Source organism: Aplysia californica, unplaced genomic scaffold, assembly GCF_000002075.1.
Source record: "Aplysia californica isolate F4 #8 unplaced genomic scaffold, AplCal3.0 scaffold00141, whole genome shotgun sequence".
Taxonomy (NCBI): Eukaryota; Metazoa; Mollusca; class Gastropoda; order Aplysiida; family Aplysiidae; genus Aplysia; species Aplysia californica.
The window spans coordinates 560,937-583,300 of NW_004797411.1; the positions used below are offsets into that span (position 1 = coordinate 560,937).

A 22,364-nucleotide genomic window follows, 5' to 3' on the forward strand; every position below is an offset into this window, starting at 1 on the left:
TGGCGGACGCCGCTGTCAAATGTGGCCATTGCGCAGCAAGGCGAGAGAGGGGCGTACGGTATCTAGTGACTATAGTGCACATCTATGAATGTAGCTGACAACACTTTACCCCGCTGAAAACTCAAGCTTGAAAACTCGACACACACACGTTTCCGGTAGACCTACGCTGTGTTGATAGTTCACAGAGCTGCCGTTTTAATGTGATTACAGCGCAACTGTTGTGAATAATTTTTAAAAATTTAGCCAAAAGGACTAATGCATTAAAATTATATACAATCTTAAGCGCTATAGAGTACATGTATAGAAATTAAAAATAATCATAGCAATAACAACGCGTATGTATGGCAAGTCTGGGGTCACCTCACGGGCTAGCAAAATAGGTGAAAAAGTATGGTGCTCCATAGCGACCACAACCTACTAATTCCTTGTGCACATCTAACGCAAGATCTGACGATTGATGCCAAAACAACAGTAACATTTGAGATGTGCGGTCTTATTAATATTAATGTACCGCCAAACTCGCATCGAATGTCGTAATCGTTTGGGTAAACCACTTCTAAACCACATATTATGTTATTTAAAGCAAGTGGACCTTGGCATAGCATAGTAATTAGTAGATGTTTTACGGCTCTATGAACACAGTAAAGTCTGTTGAGGCGCCATCGAGAACCTTGCTTTGATACAAGGTTTGGCTAGTGCCTATTGCATGTTTCTTTTATTTTCTGTTTGCGAGAGCTTTACATGATAGTACTATAAAAAGTTTGGGCGGCACTGCACAGCCGTGCTCTGGGAGAACCGTCCCTGAAAAAGATGCTGATCTAAAATGTACAGTGTAAGATGGTCACGCATTGTCAAGGAGAAAAGTGGTCATATACGACAGGTGGCCGTCACAAGCTGGACTGATAAAAAATGAAAAAAACAAAATTTACTATTGAGGTCCCAACTGGAGGTGGTCGCAGGCTTGAAGGAAACTGAATTTCCCCCCCCCCCCCCCCCCCCGTTCAAAAATAGGCCACCAGTGGAGACCTCTGTGTGTGTGTGTGTGTGTGTGTGTGCGTGTGTGTGTGTGTGTGTGTGTTTGTGTGTGTGTGTTTGTGTAAAAAAAGGGGGGGTGCTCAGTGTGTGCAAATTAAGTGTCAAAAATGCATATAGCCTTACATCACAGAGTGCATGGATGGTAGAAGTTTTGCAAGCGCCGTAACAACATAGAAAAAGAGACATCCTAAAGCTACAACACTAGAGATATGTTTAAGAAGATTTCCGAAGAAGGATATTGCCATTGTACATTTTGTTTAGAGTATGAGTTTTAAACTGTTCTACTTAAATTCCGGGAGGATATTTCCGGCGCTGCTTAGTGGGGTCGAGGCTCTTACAGAAATCCTTTTTTTGGATAAATTTTACTCTATACTTTTGATAATAAAAACATCAAACTAATAAAATTTGCGGACGATTCCACTCTACAAGGCCTTATAACAACAAATGGGAATGAATAAATGAACGTTGTAAATGTATTAAAATGTATAAATTGGTCTGATAACCACTTCCTTTTACTAAATGTAAAAAAGACAAAAGAAAATGTACTGTTCAATTTGGTAAACTTTGGGAGCTACAAAAACAGCATAATCGTTTCATCAATTGGACAAAAGCGACAGGGGAATTAAACATTTACGACTCGTCCACAGCATCTGGGGCCAATGCATAATCCATGACAAAGAGATTTTCTAGACCATCTTAAACAAAACATTTTTTGTTTGTGGGTTGATAAAATATAGTGGTTGCTGCCGCGTTGACAGGTGCACATTTTATACAATGAAATTATATAGAAACATGCAAGGTGGAAAGTGGCCTTTTGTACAGGTGGTCGTATTATACCGGTGGCAGTCAGGATAGGTTCGACTGTATATAGTTACAAAGGCAACAGTTTGTTAACCAAGGACATCAATTATTTCTTTAAAGCACTTTTTCTTTTTTACATGTACATAGCCAATGACTCTGAGATTTACAATAACAAAAGTGGAACTCAACTACAAGGTCGTGATGCTGACTCAGGGAATGCTTTTTTGTTTATTAAAGGGGTGGGGTGGGGGTGGGGATTTATTTGTTCGCTTTTATGCTGCTGTTTTTATTTTCGGGAGGGCGGGGGGTGTATTTTTTCTTGCAATTTTATTTTGTTCTGTTGCTTGTTTGTCGCTCTTTTTCTTTATAGAGGGGAGGGGAGGGTTGTGCTTTATTTTCGTTTTGAGGAATGTGATGATTGTTTGCGGTTAAAAACAAACTGTTCACTTGTTTTATTCATGATTTACTTCTGAAGGCGGTTTCTGTGCGCTAGTTTACGAACTTCACCAAGATGGGGCAATTATACGTTAGAATTCTATTACTTTGAATTGAAATCGACATCAAATTTCAAGTGTTCTCATAAATGTAATATTTTATATAAGACTGCCTGTTCTGGTTCCAAAAGGGCTGATAATACGAACTCTACCTCTTACACCAGGCTTGCACTACCATGTCTAAATATCAAATAAAGACAATGAGTACACGAGAGAGAAAAAAAACGACAAAGAAAAATAATGAAGGGAACAGTTATCTCATGAATTATTTTTTTCCGACATGATACGTTTTTATAAGAGTAACTCTGGAGCTGTTAAAACTATAGTATACCCCCCCCCCTCCCCTGCGCCCTTTTTATGTCTTTAAGTATTACAATGACCAGAGCTTGCTATTCAATGTCTCAGAAAAACGTAACTGCATTGACCATAAGGCCAGTCACATCGAAATGGGGAATCATACTTCAACTTTATCAAAACCAATAATACTGACAGATTAGGTATCGGGATGATATTAACAACATTAAAAGATAGAGTTTTCACTATACTTTTTTGTTGTTAACCCCAGTTTATGAACAAGTGCCCTGTGAAATAAAAGTAAAACACAACTTCCTTATGGGCAAATAGGGGGTTTTGCATACCCATGTCAATTCTTGGAAACAATTTGTTTTCATTGGTTACTACCCAATAAAGCACCAGTTTGAAACGCAAAAGGTGCATAAACAATGAAACTAAAACTCTTCCAAGCAATACCACAGACTGTACTCTTAAAGAAAGTTAGTGCTGTGTCTGTGATATCAATTCCGGTACAATTCTTCTTTTGTTTTTTGTCCGTTTTCTCGAAACGGTGTTTTGGGCTGACATAACAGTTGGCACAAACTTATAAAATCATTGTTGTTCAATATATCCTTCAGAAATTTGCACACATATTCTCAAGATAATGATGCAAGTACTACACATAAAAAGGGGCTCCATCTTGAAAACTGTGTTTTAAATGTGATTCTTGCACAAATAATTACGTTGCTTTTTTGCATCAATGCAAACGCACATTTTGTCTCAGTAGGTTTCTCAGTAGATGTAGGATATGCAGTGGGTATTCAAGAATATTTTCTGAAAGTTTCATATAAAAATTCTCAAAATTTTTTAGGAACAGTCTTCCAAGTAATGTGCCTATATTTTGTTTGCCTTCGGTGCATTGTTGGAAGCCCAATTTGCTTGTTCAGTTTTTTATAGTATTTTTTTTTCCCAAATAGAACATTCAGACTTTTTTTCTTCACATGGTACATGCAGGGTGTAAGGCGTGGTACACAAACGGTACAAGGGGCAGGGTCTTGCATCCCGATACCTTAATTAACTCATTCGCTACGCCGAGCCGTGGGGGGGGGGGGGGGGAGAGGGGGGCGGCGCGGCTAAAGTGCTATCAGTACGCTAAGCCGCCCCCGGCGGCTCGAGAACCTTCCTTCAATTTTAGCTTAGATTCTATTCCAATCCACATATCCATGTTAAAACAAAGGTCATTATATAATGTTGACTTCCGGGTCAAGCATTTCCACTGAAAATCGGAAGTTTAGATTCAGTTTTGAAACGCGATTTCGTAGTTTATTCGACTTTGTTTCATTGCAATGCCAAAATTATAGCCCAGACACCAGTCTTAGTAATTTTACACAACAAAATCTATTATTATTTTGCCCACTAAAGAAGTGTGGGACTCTTTTTAAAAATATTGATACGATTGGACTCATATTGCCAATGCACTGTTATTGAGAAATCAATATTTTTGAGTGCCAGATCTAGGTCTAGATCTAAATTGTCAAAATATTTTTTTCTCCCCAAAATCACTATTTAAAAAAAATGAAATTACACCAAAAAATGCCACTCAAGACCTGTACAGGTTTATTCCAAAGGCAATTTTGAATAATTCCATATAAGATACGAGTGGGTTTTTAGCTGTTTGTGATCAAGATTATAAAAAAAAAATTTTTTTCTCAATATATTCGGATGTTATGATGCAAATGTACAAATATTATGGAATGTATGTAAATAACTGCAAACTTCTCAATATTTTCCGGTTCTATATTCATTTATGGTTATTTTGATGTATCATTTGGCTAGGTGCCAGCACATTTTTTGAGTTTCACCAAAGATTATAAAGTTGTTTTTTTTCAAATTTTATCCGCATCCAATCAAAATTGTGTCGCATAATCGCCTCTTTCAAGAACCAAAGTTGAAAAATACATAAATAAACATTACAGATGTATTCTACAATCCATACTGGAAATATTGGTAAATAATATGTTGATATTTATTTGAATTTGTGGCCCCAAAGACCTTTTAACTGCTCACTAGTCATCATCTCATTCGCCCTCCCGAAAAAAAAGATCGTCCACAAGCCGAAAATAATACGTAGCGAATGAGTTAAAAGGAAACAACAAGGAGCAAAAGCAGAGCACTGGTATTCCAGTGATTATCTCCCTTGCTAAATATATAACTTGTGATATTTCATGCAAACCTTTCCACCGTCGTATGGCTCCCGCCAGTCTGTTATTTAAAACGAGCGACTTGTATACATTATGGAGAACATTGACAATGCCGTAAGGAACTGGTGCGTTGAGTACGTCCAGGCGGACTTTGGTGGCGCTGGCATTCAGTATGGCCTTGTAGGGGTTTCAGTTGGGGAGGGTGGGAGGGTGTTGAGATTTTTAGAAGGAAAGAGGAAACGAGGTGGGTATGAGGAGTTAATATGGTCATTTGTCAAGGTAACAGATGAATAAATTAATAATTAAAAGAATTTTGGAAAGAAAAAAAAAAGACAAATGTGAATTACTATGAGATAGCGTTATAAACAAATACGTCAAAATGACGCATTACAAAATCTCATTCTATCCGATGCATGTACATAAACATGAATAATTTTCAGCTCTCATCGTCTCTCTCTCTCTCTCTCTCTCTCTCTCTCTCTCTCTCTCTCTCTCTCTCTCTCTCTGTCTTTCTGTCCCTCTCTCTTTCTCTGTAACTCTCTGTCTCTCTCTGTGTCTGTCTCTCTCTCCTGCTCCCTTTCCCTCTCTCTTTCTCTCCCCCCCTCTCTCTCTCTCTTTCTCTCTCTCTCATTCTCTCTCTCTCTTACCCATTACACACAAAAACTAGCAGATCACCATAATTAATATAAAACTTGAAAAATAATTCAAAATCTTTCCGGGTGAGCAGCACAAACACGTCTGTCTGTATCCTTTGTTCTTTCTCTCCGTCCTGTTTTTTTCTTTCGGTCAGAGTTTCGCTACTTTTCTCTTTCTATATCTCTTTCTCTCTTTAAATCTCTCTCGCTCGTTCTCCTCCCCCCTCTCTTTCTGTCTCTCTCTGTCTGGCTCTCTGTCTCTCTCTCTCTCTCTCTCTCTTTTTCTCTCTCTCTCTCTCTCTCCTCTTCCTCCTCCCCCTCCTCATCCTCCTCCTCCTCATCTTCCTACTCCTCCTCCTCCTCCTCCTCCTCCCGCTGAGCCTTCTCCTCTTCCCCATTCCCTTTCAAAACCAAAAATATATAAAAATAAAATGAAAATTTAAATCACTCTCTCTTTTCTTTCACATCGTATCCTAAGCACCAAACAGCAAAATTCGGCTTAATTTTAAACGATAAAACATAATTACCTGAAACATGGTGAGCAACACAAAAACCAGTAAAAAAGAAAGCAGAAGAAAGTAAGCTCTGGCCAGCGGTGGTGGTGCTTGCTCCAGGTCGTTGATCATGTTTTTTCCCAGCAGGAGGTACAGAATGGTGACGAACGTGTTCCACGGAGACATAAAGTCCTCTTCGCTTGTGTGGAACATCGTGTAACCTGGGAGGGGAAAAGGGGAGAGGGCGGAGGCAGATGTGGAAAGGGAAAAATACTCTGTCTATTTCGGGTTTCGCCCTCTGCCTTTCTCTCTATCTCCGAAGAGGGCTTAATATTATTTTGACCTTTAAAAAATATGGTATTGCATTTGTGTTTAGGAAGAAATTTCCATTAAGGATAAACCTCGAGATCAGCAAATCCAAAAAAATTCCAAAGGCATGCCCTATTAAATGAATACCACAGTGTGAGGTAGAAACCACGTTTACGCGTGATAACTGGGGTTTGATAAATATGTGACCTGAACAACTTTTTACAGCAAACAAGAAAAACAATTAAATAATTATCTCCCATTCATCCTGAGGTCAATACCACATAACACCCAATGAACCCTGCAGATTAATTCCATCAAATCTCTATTTGATACATTTTGATACATTTGATATCAGCCAGTCTTTCTTTATGGTGTGAAAAAGGCTAAATTTGCTCAATTCCTTCAAATCAAACTTGTTTAAGTTTGTTAGCCATCATAATACGTTTGATACATTTGATAACTTGAATTTAAAAAAACAACCAAACAGTTGATCAGAATTCTGGGTCAGATATTTTATTTGCGCATGGAAAGCAATAGACCCTGATGGACTTCCGGTTTAAATAGAATGAGGAAAAACAGACGCCAGTTTGATATAGTGTGCCCTGAAGCTGCAATTAATCGCCCTGCTCTGATCCTATCTGGTCATACAAATCGGGCCCATTCGACTAAAGCGCATCCGTTGTAAAGTATAAATAATATGGCTTTCAATTGAAACAGCAAGGAATAATACTCAGATCACAAGAATGTCATGAACTATTTACATTCTACATTTTTAACCTAGTGTTGTGAGAAAGGATTTTATCTTAGCATAATATTATTACACTTTCACACACAAAAATGTTAATTCTTTATTAATTATTTTGGACAAATATGTTCAACGTGCTCTTCACAGTCGGCACTTTATTTCAGGCGTCAGGTTCTGACGGGTGGTTGGGGGGCGCTACTGGTAAGTCTTCTTTTGTACTCAGTTATTTCTCTCTATCCTTCGCATTCTTTCCGAATAACCGTTATTGTACCGATGTGCTTCTCTTTACTCAAATAAACAATGATAGTTCTGATGCCAAACTAGTGGTATCTGATATCTAACTGTAAGGTGCTTCGCCGTTCGATTCGTCTGTGGATAAATGTTCCCATTGAATATTCTAGTCTTTGTGCAAAGGCATTGTATCCTTTCAGTCCGGGTTGGCCCTGACAGGTAGAGTTGAAACCAACCTCCTTAATGATCTAAATCGTGTCTTTTCATTCAACTCTTTTCTACATTAAATTACTGTTACTGTGCTATGTTTTATATACAAAAACAAACAAAGCTCTTATGTTTGACTAACCAAACATGACGAAAGCAGCTATGACCATGAGGTAGAGCCCGGAGAAAGAGACAAGATCTCTCCCCGCCCTTTGTAGCACTGTAGCTATCATCGTGATCCGCTGAAAAAGAAATGGAAACACGTCATCAAAACTTAAAAATAATATTACAAAAACTTGGTTAGAGCTGCAGTCAAACCTGCCTTGATGGCCACCTGTACAATAAGGCCACCGGTAAAAACGGACATTTTCAATTTACCCTCTTGTGGGTTTTTTCCCCAATATTATAACACTGCGAAATACGATACTCTGCCCAACGGTGCTGCGGCCACTAAATGGCAATACAAAACTCTCATGGCTCGACGTTTGTCATAAAACTGTATTACATTGGTTCCGGCTGCTGTCGACAAATCGACATAATCCATTCACCTGTCTTGATTGTCCAATGAATGAACCTATCATGTTGCGTAGGTCCCTAGCACTGCCAGTCGGTAATAATTTTCAACTGCTGGTGAGGGAGATGTGTGATCCGATACAACATTAGATCTTAGAATTAATTAATATGCTATATGTCCACCCACAACTCATACACAAATCATGTAATGAGAGAAGAAGTCGCTCTGAACACCCAGCCCATAATTTGGACGTCAATATGAACTTGCGACATGAGTGTCACTCGTTCACTGAGTGGTTCCTCATTTTGTTTTGATTTACTTTAGCACAAAACCAGTAACCAAAGAAAACTTACTTACTTTTCTCTCTCCCTATACCGTGAGGCACATAAGGCGGAGAGCATTCGACGCCACGCTAGCCTTTGTTTGACCATGTTCTCAAATTTTGACATATCCAGGCCCTGCGTGATTGTCTCATCTTTATTGTGCCTCTATAGCTTCCAGTTGTTCTTCCTTTTTCCAGTTGGCCTCCAATACCAAGTCTGATAGGGCAATCTTGTCTTTGGCATTCTTTTAACGTGTCTTAAATTATATCTCCATCTTCTCCTTTCTATGATTGCGTTGATATCTTCAATTTCAGCTCTTTACAACAGTTCATTTATTGTAATAGATTCATTTCATTTTATTAGTAAAATCTTTCGAACTCATTTAGTTGGGCAGCTTTTTAATTTTCGTTGAATGGTTTGGTTTGTTTTCCAATATCTCTGAACCAAATGTCAATACAGCCAAAACATTGCTATTGTATATTTTTTAAAGTTCGTCTTCACTTTCTATGATTTCACAAAAGCAATTCATGCTTTTGTAAGTCTTTGGTGGACGTTGTCAAGGCAATTTGCTGTTTTGGATACAGGTACTTGAATTTACTCATTTCTGCAAGATGTTCTTCCTAAAAAAGTGATGGCTGTAGTATGACAGTCGGAACACTTCTGTTTTAGGTACATTTATTATAAGGTCAACTTTTTCTGTAGCTTTTGTTAGTTCGTATTAAATTGCCTTTCATGAACTGAGGCAGATGTCATCCGTAAAATCAAAATCTCCTAAATGTGTGAGACGTCATCCAACGTCTGTTTCAATATTCTTGCTCTGTCTCATTACAAAAACAATCAAAATTCTAAAAAGTACAGGTGCTTATATGCAACCTTGTCAAACTCCAGTATTTACTTAAAAAGAAGTAGAGAGTTCTCCTTCAACTAGGACACGGCAGCTTGCTTTGGTATAATGATCTTCAAAAGTTTGGGGGTTTTTTTTGCCATTTTTTTAGGAGGGGGGGGGGGGGTGTGATAACATAAATTGCAATTATTTTCCACTGGGCCTTCCGGTGTCAAATACTTTTTTTAAGTCCCAAAAAAAGAAAAACTTAACAAGAGAAAAAAAAAGAAGAAGAAAAAAAAGGAAGAAAATGGCCCCCTCATGGCCCCCTAAACCTCCAGTTGGGGTCTCCGAAATTAATGATTATAATTTCTTCATTTTATCATTCCTGCCTAAGATAGTCACAAAGTCTATAGAACTGTCAAAAAGTCGTGGTCCAACTTAACTTGAAATATCTGTTTTACGGGTGAATCAAGGTCACCCATACATTTCACAGCAGTTTATATTAATTTGTCTTAACATAGTTATATTTTTAACAACTAAGGTTGAAAAAAATAACACATTTTTCGTATATATATGTATTTAAAATACTACAAATATCCGTCGAAAGGAAAATGGAAGTATTCACAGCATTTCCCACTTCTCATACACTTTGCTTACGAATGCGGTCTACGTTATTGCTCACCAGTGACACATTTTAGGCCTAGTGGTAAAACTTAAGCAAACGCATTATTACGATCTCCTGATAAATGATGTCTAAGGAAATTGTAAAGATAAATTCGGCTTAATACTTATAACTAGTCTGGTGAGAAGCAGCAGAATGGCGAGGAGGAATCGTGGTCAGATACTGCGACAGGAAGGTACGTTGGTTTGATGTCGTCATTTTGGCTTTATTTGATACCGGTATGAATGTGCATTTCTTCAAACAATCTTAATAGATTATTACAAACAACTTTCTATATACAAGTATATAACAGACGAGTAAAAGTAGTGAAGAATAGTGTAACCCACTCCTATCCAGTAGCGTTGTTCTGGTGCCAGTGTGTTTTGGTGTGAACAAGAATAAAAAGTAATCATCCATAGTTGGAGGAACCGAGTAGAAATTAAGTTTTGTTCTGCACCATTAATTGCACTATAGGTTATCAAAACATGAGTTCCATAAGCATAGTGCCAAGATTATAAGAAATTGGACGGACTTGGTTTTAAAAGTGCCATTGTCAGGGCTGGCTCCTAGGATGCAAGCCTTTTAAAACCTGTAGAAACCATCGACTGGGATTTTGTATTAGTATTTTATTAAAGGATTTTGTGGTTTATAATATTCATCTGTTAAGACAAATTGATATAAAAGTCACTGTGTTCTATGGTTTGGGAGATATTTGACTATAAGTTGTGCCAAGATATTTTTTACCTCACTATTGCCACTTTTCACCTCGGCAATGGGTGGCCGTCTTACACAGGTTCGACTGCACTTTTATTTCATTTTAAAAAAGAAAACCCCCTGAAATGCACACATATAATATGTGCAGAAGGAATAGTATACATTGTGAAGCGCATAGAGCTTGCTGTTGAGCAGGAATTTGCTCTATACAAATGCTGTCTATTATTATATTAAGTGAAACTATTCAACAGCGGGGATAAGATAGGATAAGATAAGATAAGATAAGATCTGATCAGATCAGATCAGATCACATCAGATAAGATAAGATAAGGCACACTTCATTGATCCACCGTATGTGTGATTCTGCATGTATGAATGTATGTATGTATGTATGTATGTATGTATGTATGTATGTATGTATGTATGTATGTATGTATGTATGTATGTATGTATGTATGTATGTATGTATGTATGTATGTATGTATGTATGTATGTATGTATGCATGCATATGTATGTGTATGTGCGTGTGTGTGTGTGTGTGTGTGTGTGTGTGTGTGTGTGTGTGTGTGTGTGTGTGTGTGTGTGTGTGTGTGTGTGTGGTTCTTTTAACAAGTAGTATTGCAATTGTTCGAACTGAATTTTACAATGGAAGTAATATATTAATAGGTATGTTATACACTATTTATGCTGAGATCAGTTACGATAAAATACATGTAATACGTGTAGTTAAAGTAAAGTTATTCCCGCTTCCGATCGGACATTGGGGATTGCCGTGTTAGTGAGACAATTTCCTGGGCCTTCCGCATATTGTGGTAGGGTGGCCAGTTCCTTTCCATGCCGCCTTTACTTCCCCAACTCGAAGTCAGGTACCCATTACTGCAGGAGGGGGCGAAAAAAATTCGTGTGCGAACTGAGGCTCGAACACGGACTTTCCGCTTCGGAGACGAGCGCACTAACCGCTCCGCCACCGCTCCCTCACAAGTAAGAAGAAGAAGAAGAAGACGAAGAAGAAGAAGAAGAAGAAGAAGAAGAAGAAGAAGAAGAAGAAGAAGAAGAAGGAGAAGAAGAAGAAGAAGAAGAAGAAGAAGAAGAAGAAGAAGATAGCTGTTGTAAAAAAAAAATCCTTTCCCCATTTTTATAAAATTGACGCCATAGGAATTGTAGAAAAAGGGGTGCATGATATTGTTAGTTATATATAAGCATGTTAGTTTAATTTATAATGATTTCTTAAAACTGTAACCAAGTTTTTCTTTCAAATGTATAAATTATATCATACAAATCAATTTAATGTTTTCGAACAGTATTTAATTTTCACAATTTCAACCAAAATTGGCGAAAAAGGCACATGTTCAGCTACAGAATTATGAACTAGGATTTGTCCTCCACAAAATGCAATCGGGAAATCATCTCAGTAGTGAAGATAGAGTCCATGCACGCATGTTCCAACACACACACACACACACACACACACACACACACACACACACACACACACACACACACACACACACACATACACACACACACACACACATCAAGCAGTCGACGATGAAACCAAACTCGTATCCCCAAGTGACGTTGCCCATCACGCGCTGAGCGACAAAACGGGCTCGCCACGGCGTGTAACGAAAGTCCAAAGATTGATTGCAATATCTTGGTAGTAGAGAATCTTTGCTGCTGCTGCTGCGGCACTACTACTACTACTACTACTACTACTACTACTACTACTACTACTACTACTACTGCTATTATTACTACTTCTACTACTACTACTACTACTACTACTACTACTGCTATTATTACTACTTCTACTACTACTACTACTACTACTACTACTACTACTACTACTACTACTACTACTACTACTACTACTACTACTACTGCTGCTGCTACTCTACTACTAGTAATACTAATCATCAATATCATCATCATCATCATCATCATCATCATCATCATCATCATCATCATTATAATAACAACAACAACAATAATAATAATAATAATAATAATAATAATAATAATAATAATAATAATAATAATAATAATGACAGTAACAATAGCGACAACATTCCGTGCCTGGTTATATCCAAGTATCCGCATAATCCTGAGAGTGCTGAGAAACACTAGACAGGCCAGCAACCAGCCAAACACGTCATCATAGATGATCAGAGCGTAGAAGTTGACAAACGCCTGGCAGGTAGAAATGAGTGAACAGTTTGAGGGCGAAAAGAGACATTCTTAGGGCATAACAGTGGCAAACGCAAGGGAGACAAACATTGTTAGCTTTAACTGTATTTGAATGTCCTTGGAACCTCGATAAAATGGTGTTGATCAAGCATTTATCCAAATCTTTTTGTTGTGGTTGTTGTTGTTCAAAATCAGCCATTCTAAACAAAAGAAATTATCATGGAGAACCAAAACAAATTCTCAAAGATAACATCTAAGGCAATATGATAGTTTTGTTTCAATAGGCGATACAGACTTTTGGCTACTCCGGGGAACAGCGAAATCTGACGTCATTGTTTCCGGGGAACGGCGACCGGGAACAGAGATAATATATTACTATTTTTCCTTGTTTCAGTTTCACTTAGTTTAATCGCTTACAATGCCAAACACAGTTAGACCAGATTCGTTACATTTATTTACTCACTCTGCTATTAGGAAATTGATGTTTGTTCGTTTGTTTGTTTGTTTGTTTGTTTGTTTGGGGTTTGTTTGTTGTTGTTTTTGTTGTTTTTTGTTTGTTTATTGTTGTTGTTGTTGTTGTGGGGTAGGGGGGGTTGAGGGGGTGTTGTTGTCTTGATCACGAAGTCTTTACTTGCGTCTTGATTAAACTGTTTGCAAAATTATAGAAGCTCTTTGTACACCCTCTCTTAACTCTTTAATATCGCAGCGGATATATTAATGTCAGAACAGCAGAAAAACAAAGATTCAAATCAGAACCACGAGTTTGCATATTTCATTCTATGCTTGCTGGTAAATACTTATTGAAATTGCAGATGACGAAGAAAAAATTTAAATAATGATATCTTTTGAATAATAAATTAAATGCCCACGTATTCAAATGTTGTAGAATGAGCAGAATGAGATAATAAACTAATTTCTTTCTGTAGTCTCTGGACTAAATCTTACATAGACATACATGGGATCTGTGCATCTAAATAAAGAGAATGGTTTCTTTCGACATCGTACCGTGACTGTGCAGTGTACGGGGTTCGTCTTAGAATAAAGTTTCCCTGTCATACTGTTCCCATATATTATTGTAAATTTCGTTGTATTTGGTATCAACAGAAAGGTTCTTTAAATTCAAGGTAGGAATCATCAAGGTCCAGACATTTCTCCATTCGATGCAACCAGCGGTCAAAGGCAAAGTCTTTACTTTCGATTGATTAAACTGTTTACATAATGATACAAACTCTTTTTACACCCTCTCTTAACTCTTTAATACAGCGGATACATTAACGTCCGAACAGAAGAAAAGTGATCGTTTGTCCAAGGTCCTGAGTGCTTTTCTTATAGCCATCTGGTCCTCGTCAGTTACGTCAGGTGCGACTGGCCAGCTCAGTATGATGCCACTCATGTAAAAAAATACACTGTGCATCACCTTTCTCTCCCCGTATTTTTTGTGTGGACTTTCTGTGGCCTCGGCTTGTCTGAATCAAGCCATTGAGCTGACAGTCTTTTCAATTCGGGATCAAATGAGTACACCCAAGTTTCATCGGCAGTGACGATTTTACTGAGAAACTCTAAACCTTCTTGCTCAACACGGGTAAAAAAAGTGCCGAGTCGCTTCAACACAGGCCTGTCAACAACAAATTGGGCACCCATTTTGCGAAGACTTGTTTTTTGCCCAGATTATTTGTCAGTATTTGATGAACTGTTGCAGTGGACATACCGACTACTTCACTTATTTCCGTGTATGTTCTTCCCGTATCTTCTTCCACAACAGCTTTGGTTATCTCTACACTGTCGTCACAAATAGCGACTAGGGGCGCTTCATCTTTCATGTCAGACCTCCCACCTTCAACCTCCGAGATCCATTTTCTAACGGTTTGAATTAGATGGAGCAGTATTCCCTATTGCTTTGCATAGATCACCATGGGTTTCAACTTGCCGAGAAGAGTTGACAATTTTATCACAGACACACAGAGAGAGAAAGAGAGCTAGAGAGAGAGAAATATAGACAGACAGACAGACAGACTGACAGACAGACAGATAGACAGACAGAGGTAAGAGGGCGAGAGGTAAGGAGAGGTAGAGAAAGTAGGTGTGTGTATGTATCAATGTGTTTGCGTGTGCATGTGTTGTTTGTGTGTTTGTGTGTGTGTGTGTGTGTGTGTGTGTGTGTGTGTGTGTGTGTGTGTGTGTGTGTGTGTGTATAACGGGATAGCACGGATTGCCACCTTGACTAATAGTAGACTGGAAAAGACAAGAAGCAAATTGTGGCCAGTCACGCCTCGTCTAGATCTGTATTGCGCGTTTGCCATGAGAAGGAGAAAAACGAGTAGCAACAAATTACATGTACACCTCAAGCGTATACTTTACGTAAATTCAAACTACTCTTCGGTCCTTGGGTCGCCCTAAACATGCTACGTAGACTGAGCGCCAGTACTCACAATATTAAAGCCTCACCCTATTGGTCACGATGCTGATATATTATGGAGACTGCAGACATTTTCCCAGTAGGCCAAGGTGGTGCAGTTGATCTAAAGTTCCTGCAGGAGACTTTATGTGGCTTAAGTCTAAAAATTAAGGATAGTATTTTCATCATATTAATCAGTACAAATCAGAAGCAAATCGCCGACAAGCGCCAGAAATAGGCCACCCTCATGGTGTGGGAAAGGGATTATCAAGCAGCTACGGAGTGTAATGTGTACCTCTAGCGGTCAATTAATTCCCTGGCGGTATGACGCGGTAAATTTATACAAGTTTAACAAGGACCGTACCACTCAGACAAATACTATGTTTATATATTTTTATATAGGCATTCCTTTTCGTACAACGGCAAAACATGGCGGTAAGCGGGGTCGGTGGTATAACGGGGACGATACAACGAGGTTTCACTGTCTGTATATATATAATATTATAAATATCTCCGTCTGCCTCTCTGTCTATCTATATATTTATGTATCATTCTATTTTTGTCTCGCTTTCACTTTACCCTCTCTCACCTTTGGGTTGCCTCTAAATCTCCCAAGAACTTGAGACGAGTGCACTGTTCTGATGATGAAGAAGATGATGGCGTTGAGGCTGATGAGGACCATAAGCAAGTCGATGCCTCCCCACCAGCTCATTATGAACGACCAGCGCTCTCTGGCGATTCCTTTGAAAACCTGTTTGGACGTAGCAAAACGGATGATTATACACGACGCTTCCAAAGTATTTACAACAATAAAGAGAAACTGATTTATTGTTTATGTTCAATGTTTTGTTCTGCTGTTGATATATTATTATGTTAAATCATTTAAGGGGCGGGCTGATGTTTACCCTACCTGTTGCAAATACAGGTAGAATTGCAAACACCGCTCTTTCAGATTGACTTTCACTACAAGTTTCATGATAATGATGATGATGATGATGATGATGATGATGATGATGATGATGATGATGATGATGATGATGATGATGATGATGATGATGATGATTAGTATTGTTATTATTATAATAATAATATATTATTATTATTATTATTTTTATTATTATTATTATTATTATCACCATCATTTATGTTATTGTAAGTAGTAGTAGTAGCAGCAGCAGCAGCAGCAGCTAGTAGTAGTAGTAGTAGTAGTAGTAGTAGTAGTAGTAGTAGTAGTAGTAGTAGTAGTAGTAGTAGTAGTAATAGTAGTAGTAGTAGTAGTAGTAGTAGTAGTAGTAGTAGTAGTAGTAGTAGTAGTAGTAGTAGTAGTAGTAGTAGTAGTAGTAGTAGTAGTAGTAGTAGTAGTAGTAGTCGTTGTAGTAGCAGTAGTACATTACTATTAACATACTTATTTTTTATTAGTGTTGGTAATGATACTAGTATTAACACAGTTGTGCTCATTATCAAGTTTTACTATCACTGTTTTTATTATTACCGTTCTCAGTATTACTGTCATTATCATTATCATTGTGTAATTATGGAACCTAATTTTTATTGTACCTCTTACCTTGAAAGTGAAAACAAAAGTTGTAATCACAAGGATAATGTCGCACAGTAAAATGTACACTCCGAGGGGTCCAATGTGTGGGTAAATCCTCAAGATACGAATGTCTATCCAGGTGTTCGCAGAGCCGTAAACTGGGAACTCGGCAGCCAGCCTGAGAATAAAACCTTGCATAGGTTATTTCTGCATTGAGAACGAGTGTTACTTTACAAATGGTCACTGGCATGTTGGTATTGATTTGTGTTTAATTTGTGTTTTGTTTGTTTTTGTTTTTGAGGTTGTAAATGATTTTACGCTCTCATCGAAGCACGTTGTTTTGGTCTTCAGCATTGTGGGATTGGGTTTTCCCCCATTAGGTATGATTTTCAGCCTGCAACGAGGGAGGGGAGGGAGTGAAGTACTTACTGAATATAACAGACAGAAGGCACAACCACTTCCCCATTCTGTAAATCTTTTCTTTTTTTCGATATCGTTATCATTATCATTTCGTGCTAGACGAAGCTCAAAACAAATTGATAACGTGCATTCTGGTCACTTGACAGCACATAAAGACTATTGTTTCAAGGCGCTTTAAACAGCAAAGCATACCTTTGTTATTCATATATTTTCTCACTTCTGCTTTGTCTCTCTGAAATTACGAAAAAAATGCATTCAATGAAATATGCAAATTTGTGTTTCAGATCCGTGTATGTTGGTTTGGAATTACCACAACATCTCCTTTGGTTTCCTGCTGATCGTACAAAACATGTGCCTGCCATGTCCTTAAACTGTTAAACATTGCTCATAAAAATTGTAATAATTGTAATACTATAGGGATCTGTAGTGTTCCTCATGAGGTGTTAAATCTCAACAAAAAGCCAAGTTCACAGTATCTGTGCAATTTCGGTTAGCCTCTTTGCCGCTGCAGTCAGAAGACTGCAGTTTGATTCTTGAGTGGTTAAGCTTTTCACCGAGTGTCCGTCTTGTGAAAAACTATGTTTTTCAGCCTGGGTTAACTGTCACACTTCCAAGATCAAATCGATTGCACGTGTGTCAATTGGGGCGTAAAACTTAAAATAAATCAGTTAGTCATGAGAGGGGTGGGGGGAGGTCAGGACAATGTCGCGTTTCGGATATCCGAATACCCATTCCCACAAGGGTGTGTAAAGTGAGGAGAATTCGTGCAAAGTGCCTTTCCCAAGGCACAACGTTGGACCCTGACGAGATTCGAATCCACGACCTTTTTTCTAAAGATTCAAGGCCAGATCACGAATGGTATTCCGTATCAATCCCTCATCACACGCTGTGGGATCAGTGCTCAGTGTACTCAGTCTTACTGGATCAACTTTTATTTTAACAAAAAATCTAAATTTTCGCCCCCTCCTACCCATCCAGCATTAATGGGTACCTGACTTCGAATTGGGGAAGTAAAGGCGGCGTGGAAAGGAACTAGCCGCCCTACCACAGTATGCCGAAGGCCCAGAAAGTTGTCTCACTGATAAGGCAAACCTCAATGTCTGGATCGGATGCGGGAATAGCTTTACTTTACTATGAACACAATTTGTCTAAGAAAGCATCGGTTGTGTTTCTCTAACTTTATCCCCCACGAACCTCCTGTGAATATCTGAAGTCTCCACGAACCCATAACTTTTTAAAGTCATGGTCTTAGCCCGAATTATACGAGTAAAAGTATAGTACAATATTGTAATGAAAACAACATTAAATTATCAAATTCATTTTTTTTCTGAAGATTCAAGGCCTGATCACGAATGGTATTATGCATCAATCACTCGTCACCCACTTTGGGGTCAGTGCTCAGTGTACTCACTCTTATTGGATTATTTTAACCAAAAAAATGTAAAACAAAGCAGCAAACAATAATAATAGTAAGTTTTATATTTAACTTGAAGTCTAAGATAAGAACATTGAAAACACCAATGCACCGGTGTTTAGTCCTAGACTGCGCGCTGTCATGGCCTCCGTTCTTGCTCTCTCTAAAAAAAACCCATGTCGCATCGAAAAAGGCTCACTATGGCGCCAAAAGGCAAAAGAAAAGTCTCACTATAGTCGAGAGCGTGTGGCACCTTCCCTGCTTGCCCTTCATTAGGCCAACATTTAATCAAATGGTACGTTCTATAGTGAACTTGAAGTGTGCCAGTGTGCACGGTCTAGGACATTATAATAAAAGTCTATTTATCTGATCGTCATACCTGATACTTGCCAAAAGATTGACGTTGACGTTGTAAAGAGAGAATTCCACAAACACGGCCCGCGTCTGGAGGTCAAGCCAACGGTTGGAGAAAAGCTCGCTAATGAAGTTTTCCTTGATGACGTCACGGTTCCCAGACAGGTCTGTAATGTACCCACCTCCGCTGTATACGTTCAGCTTGCCCACTACCGGGATGGCATTTTCGTCCAGAGTCGACCTAAATCATAAGTCTGATATTTTAACTTTTTGACAGGGATTATTTTTAGAATTATGTAAATGTTTATACGCCCCCATCGCTTCAGTGCATATCGTTAAGGCAGCAGCAGCAGGCTTCGACCCTGTGTGTCATAGCCAGCTTGGACTGAAAGGGGCACAATGGCCTGACAGAAAGACCGAAATCCTAGATGAACATTTTCCTCACAAAGGACTCGAACTCGCGTTTTCTGTATGGGACAGCAAAGCGGCTGTTTGTATCCACTTTGCGGCAATATAATCAAACAAAAGAAAAATCATACTGAATTGCGGTAAAACATATTTAAAAAGGACGTACATTGCATCCAATTTGTAACAGTACTTTTGCGACAGTTAGTATCATCGATAATGCATTTTTCTAAATTAACATGAATTGAGATATCGAAAGCACTGGGTGCCTGACAGCTTGGAATCCAAACCAAGTGGGGGGAGACTGTAAACATTAATATTTTTCTCTACCAACCTCAATTTAATGTAGAGAGAATGTGTTCATGCAAAGCTGGAAGGCCACACTTTATTTCTTAGCACCAAAATCTACAATTAAGTTATTTGTTTTATTTGTTTTTTCTTATTTCCTAAAAAGTATTTCATTCAAGGATTAAAACTATTCAGTTTGGGGACTCACAACCAATTACATAATCATTGAAATGTCAAATCACAGTTTTGTTGTTGTTGGTGTTGTTGTTGTTGTTATTGTTGTTGTTGTTGTTGTTGTTGTTGTTGTTGTTGTTGTTGCTATCGATCCAGAAACAGCTGGGCTCTCGCCCTTCTATCCCATGCCATGTAGGGATATGTGCAGGTTTGTTGTAGTAGCTGTAATGTTCCGTAGAGTGTGTTGTCAATGTTAGGTCTCGGAGGGAGAAGTGTAGCTCTGGTGTCATTTAGGGATGTCCTATGGAAAAGGTGATGATCCACAGTCTCATATGCAGTCCCACAAACGACACATAGGGGGATGTTCTGGTTTTTTTCTGTTCAAGTGAAACTTGAGCTGATGTTCTGTTCGTAGGCGGAAGATCAAAGTCTATTTCTTTCTCTATCGGTGGTTCCACAAACACGGCCGGCGTCTGGAGGTCAAGCCAACGGTTGGAGAAACGCTCGCTAATGAAGTTTTCCTTGATGACGTACGGTTCCCAGACAGGTCTGTGATGTACCAACCTCCGCTCTATACGTTCAGCTTGCCCACTACCGGGATGGCATTTTCGTCCAGAGTCATTTCGTTTTGTTGTTGCAATATTATGTTTGAAAACTGCTCTGCTTGTCTTTCCCAAGACCCATCTGTTCATCCTTTTGTCTGCTGTTTCCTTTTAAAGACTAGTTTTGTTTTTATTAGTTGTATGTAGTAGGCTGTTCTTGTCTATATCCCCCTTCGGTGAGAGTGTTGTCTCCGTCAGTTCCTGGGATATTTGAGTGTCCGGGAATCCACTGCATCACCAGGTTGAGGCCACAGGGTGTTATCAGGTGCTGGGAGCCAAACAGTATATGTGTCAAGTCTTGGTTTTGACGATGGTCATTTTCTATCGCTTGCAAGACTTGTAGTGAGTCGGTGAAAATCACAATACGCTGCGGTTTGTTTGGATGAGTGTCAAAACTGTGAGGAGATGGTATAGTGCTGTTTCAATTGCTATCACTTCTGCATCAAAGTTGTTGCATTTCTCTCCACAGGCTGCAGAGATATCATTGGAACTTTTACCTGGATACTGTATTAGTATTCCATATCCGGCTTTGGTTGTGCCTTTGAATGCTAAGCCGTCTGTATATACGTGTATCAAGTCAGCTGAATAGCTGTTTATTGTTTGATGTGATGCAAGCATCAGCGTCACTAGGTCTAAAGATATTGTGCTATTGTCTCTGAGAGATGTTGTAATGATTTTTTCCAAAGCAAAGTGAGGAGGGATGTTTTGGTTGCCTCTTTTGGTTTCTCTTCTGTTTTGTGGTAGACGATAACTCTCCATTAGTTCGGTGATTTGATGCATGGTTGATTTGTGTTGAAGTCGTTTCTTTTGTTTTCATGTTTGTTATAATTTCCTGTTAGGGTGGTGGGGCTCCAAAACTGCTTTATCCCTGCAAATTCCCAAGGGTTCAACATTTGAAAGAATTTCATAATAATATACAGCTGTAGGTGTAGATCTCATGCCATCGTTTATGAAACGAAGGGCATTATTTTGGTCCTTGTCAAGTAAGTTGTCCTACACATAGTGAGTAGGCTATTGCTGTGTTCCAGGGACGATCGAACATAACCAGGGTATAGTGCGCTCAGAGTTTGTTTGTCCGATCCCCATGAATCGCTTGCGAGTTTGTTTGAAAGTAGGAGTCTTCTTTTCGTCTTGTTCTTTATGCTCTCTACTTGGCTTTTCATGATCAGATTAGAGTGAAAGCAGGCTATCTGAAGGACTATTTTCAAAAGCTAAAAGCTCAAAAACATTCATTCAACCTATGAACTAATTACGTAATTACGTATTTGTAATAGGAACACAAATCTTAAGAAAACGACGCTAGCTTTTCTTGAAATTTAAATATTAATAATTCATTATTTATAACATTAAGATTGCTTGAAAATTAGCAAATGACAAAAACACTGTCAAAATAGCAAAGTAAAAATTTTTTTTTCCTTAAAAAATTAGAAATAGTTAGCATCATTTTATTTGGAATTACACAGTGAACTTACCCTTCAAGTTTCAAGTCTTTATCTTTAACGGTTTTGTTTTTTTAGTTTTTAGCTTTTAAAGCAAAAAAAAAGAACATTTTGAGGAAAGAACAAAAAAAAGTCTAATCGCTGGAAAGCATTAGATTGGCTCACAATATGCTAGTTTGTGAGTGTGTGTGTGTGTGTGTGTGTGTGTGTGTGTTTGTGTGTGTGTTTGTGTGTGTGTTTGTGTGTGTGTGCTATTGTGTGTGTGTTTCTATTTCCGTGTTTTGTAAGTAATAGAGGTTGAAAAAGCATACTACCTGTGTGACCAAGACGTCTGGGTAACTGACTTAAATTGCTCGTCGAGAGAACACGGCAGCGGTCTCCAGGCAAGGCAGTAGGTCCCTGTCTCTTCAGAGCTTATGTCGTAGGTCGGGTAGAATTGTTTGTCTCCCACCAAATTGCCTTCGTTACTCAGCCCCGGGCCCGTCATACGGTTTGTGTGGATCTCTGGAGTGGGGACTGGAGACAAGATTTATTTGAACTTGTTGTTATAATTCAGCGAAATAATACTAGCGGTAATGAAAAAAGTGTATCGGCATCATCATCATCATCATCATCATCATCATCATCATCATCATTGTATAAAGAAGGTATTAAAACAGTTAAGACCTTGTTGTATTTCCCCCCA

At 38.6% G+C, this 22,364-nt stretch overlaps 1 protein-coding gene across 1 annotated transcript in view; it reads right to left on the reverse strand.

Annotated features, from left to right (window-relative positions):
- Nucleotides 1-11,142: 11,142 nt before the first annotated feature.
- Nucleotides 11,143-22,364, reverse strand: part of LOC106011567 (polycystic kidney disease protein 1-like 2) — a 38,409-nt gene continuing 27,187 nt past the window's right edge. The window contains exons 6-11 of the mRNA XM_035969367.1: nt 22,024-22,195; nt 18,797-19,012; nt 16,611-16,761; nt 15,636-15,797; nt 12,541-12,654; nt 11,143-11,151 (exon numbers count right to left, since the gene is read on the reverse strand). Coding sequence (XP_035825260.1) covers nt 11,143-11,151; nt 12,541-12,654; nt 15,636-15,797; nt 16,611-16,761; nt 18,797-19,012; nt 22,024-22,195 — 824 coding nt within the window. The remainder of the gene's footprint in view (nt 11,152-12,540; nt 12,655-15,635; nt 15,798-16,610; nt 16,762-18,796; nt 19,013-22,023; nt 22,196-22,364) is intronic.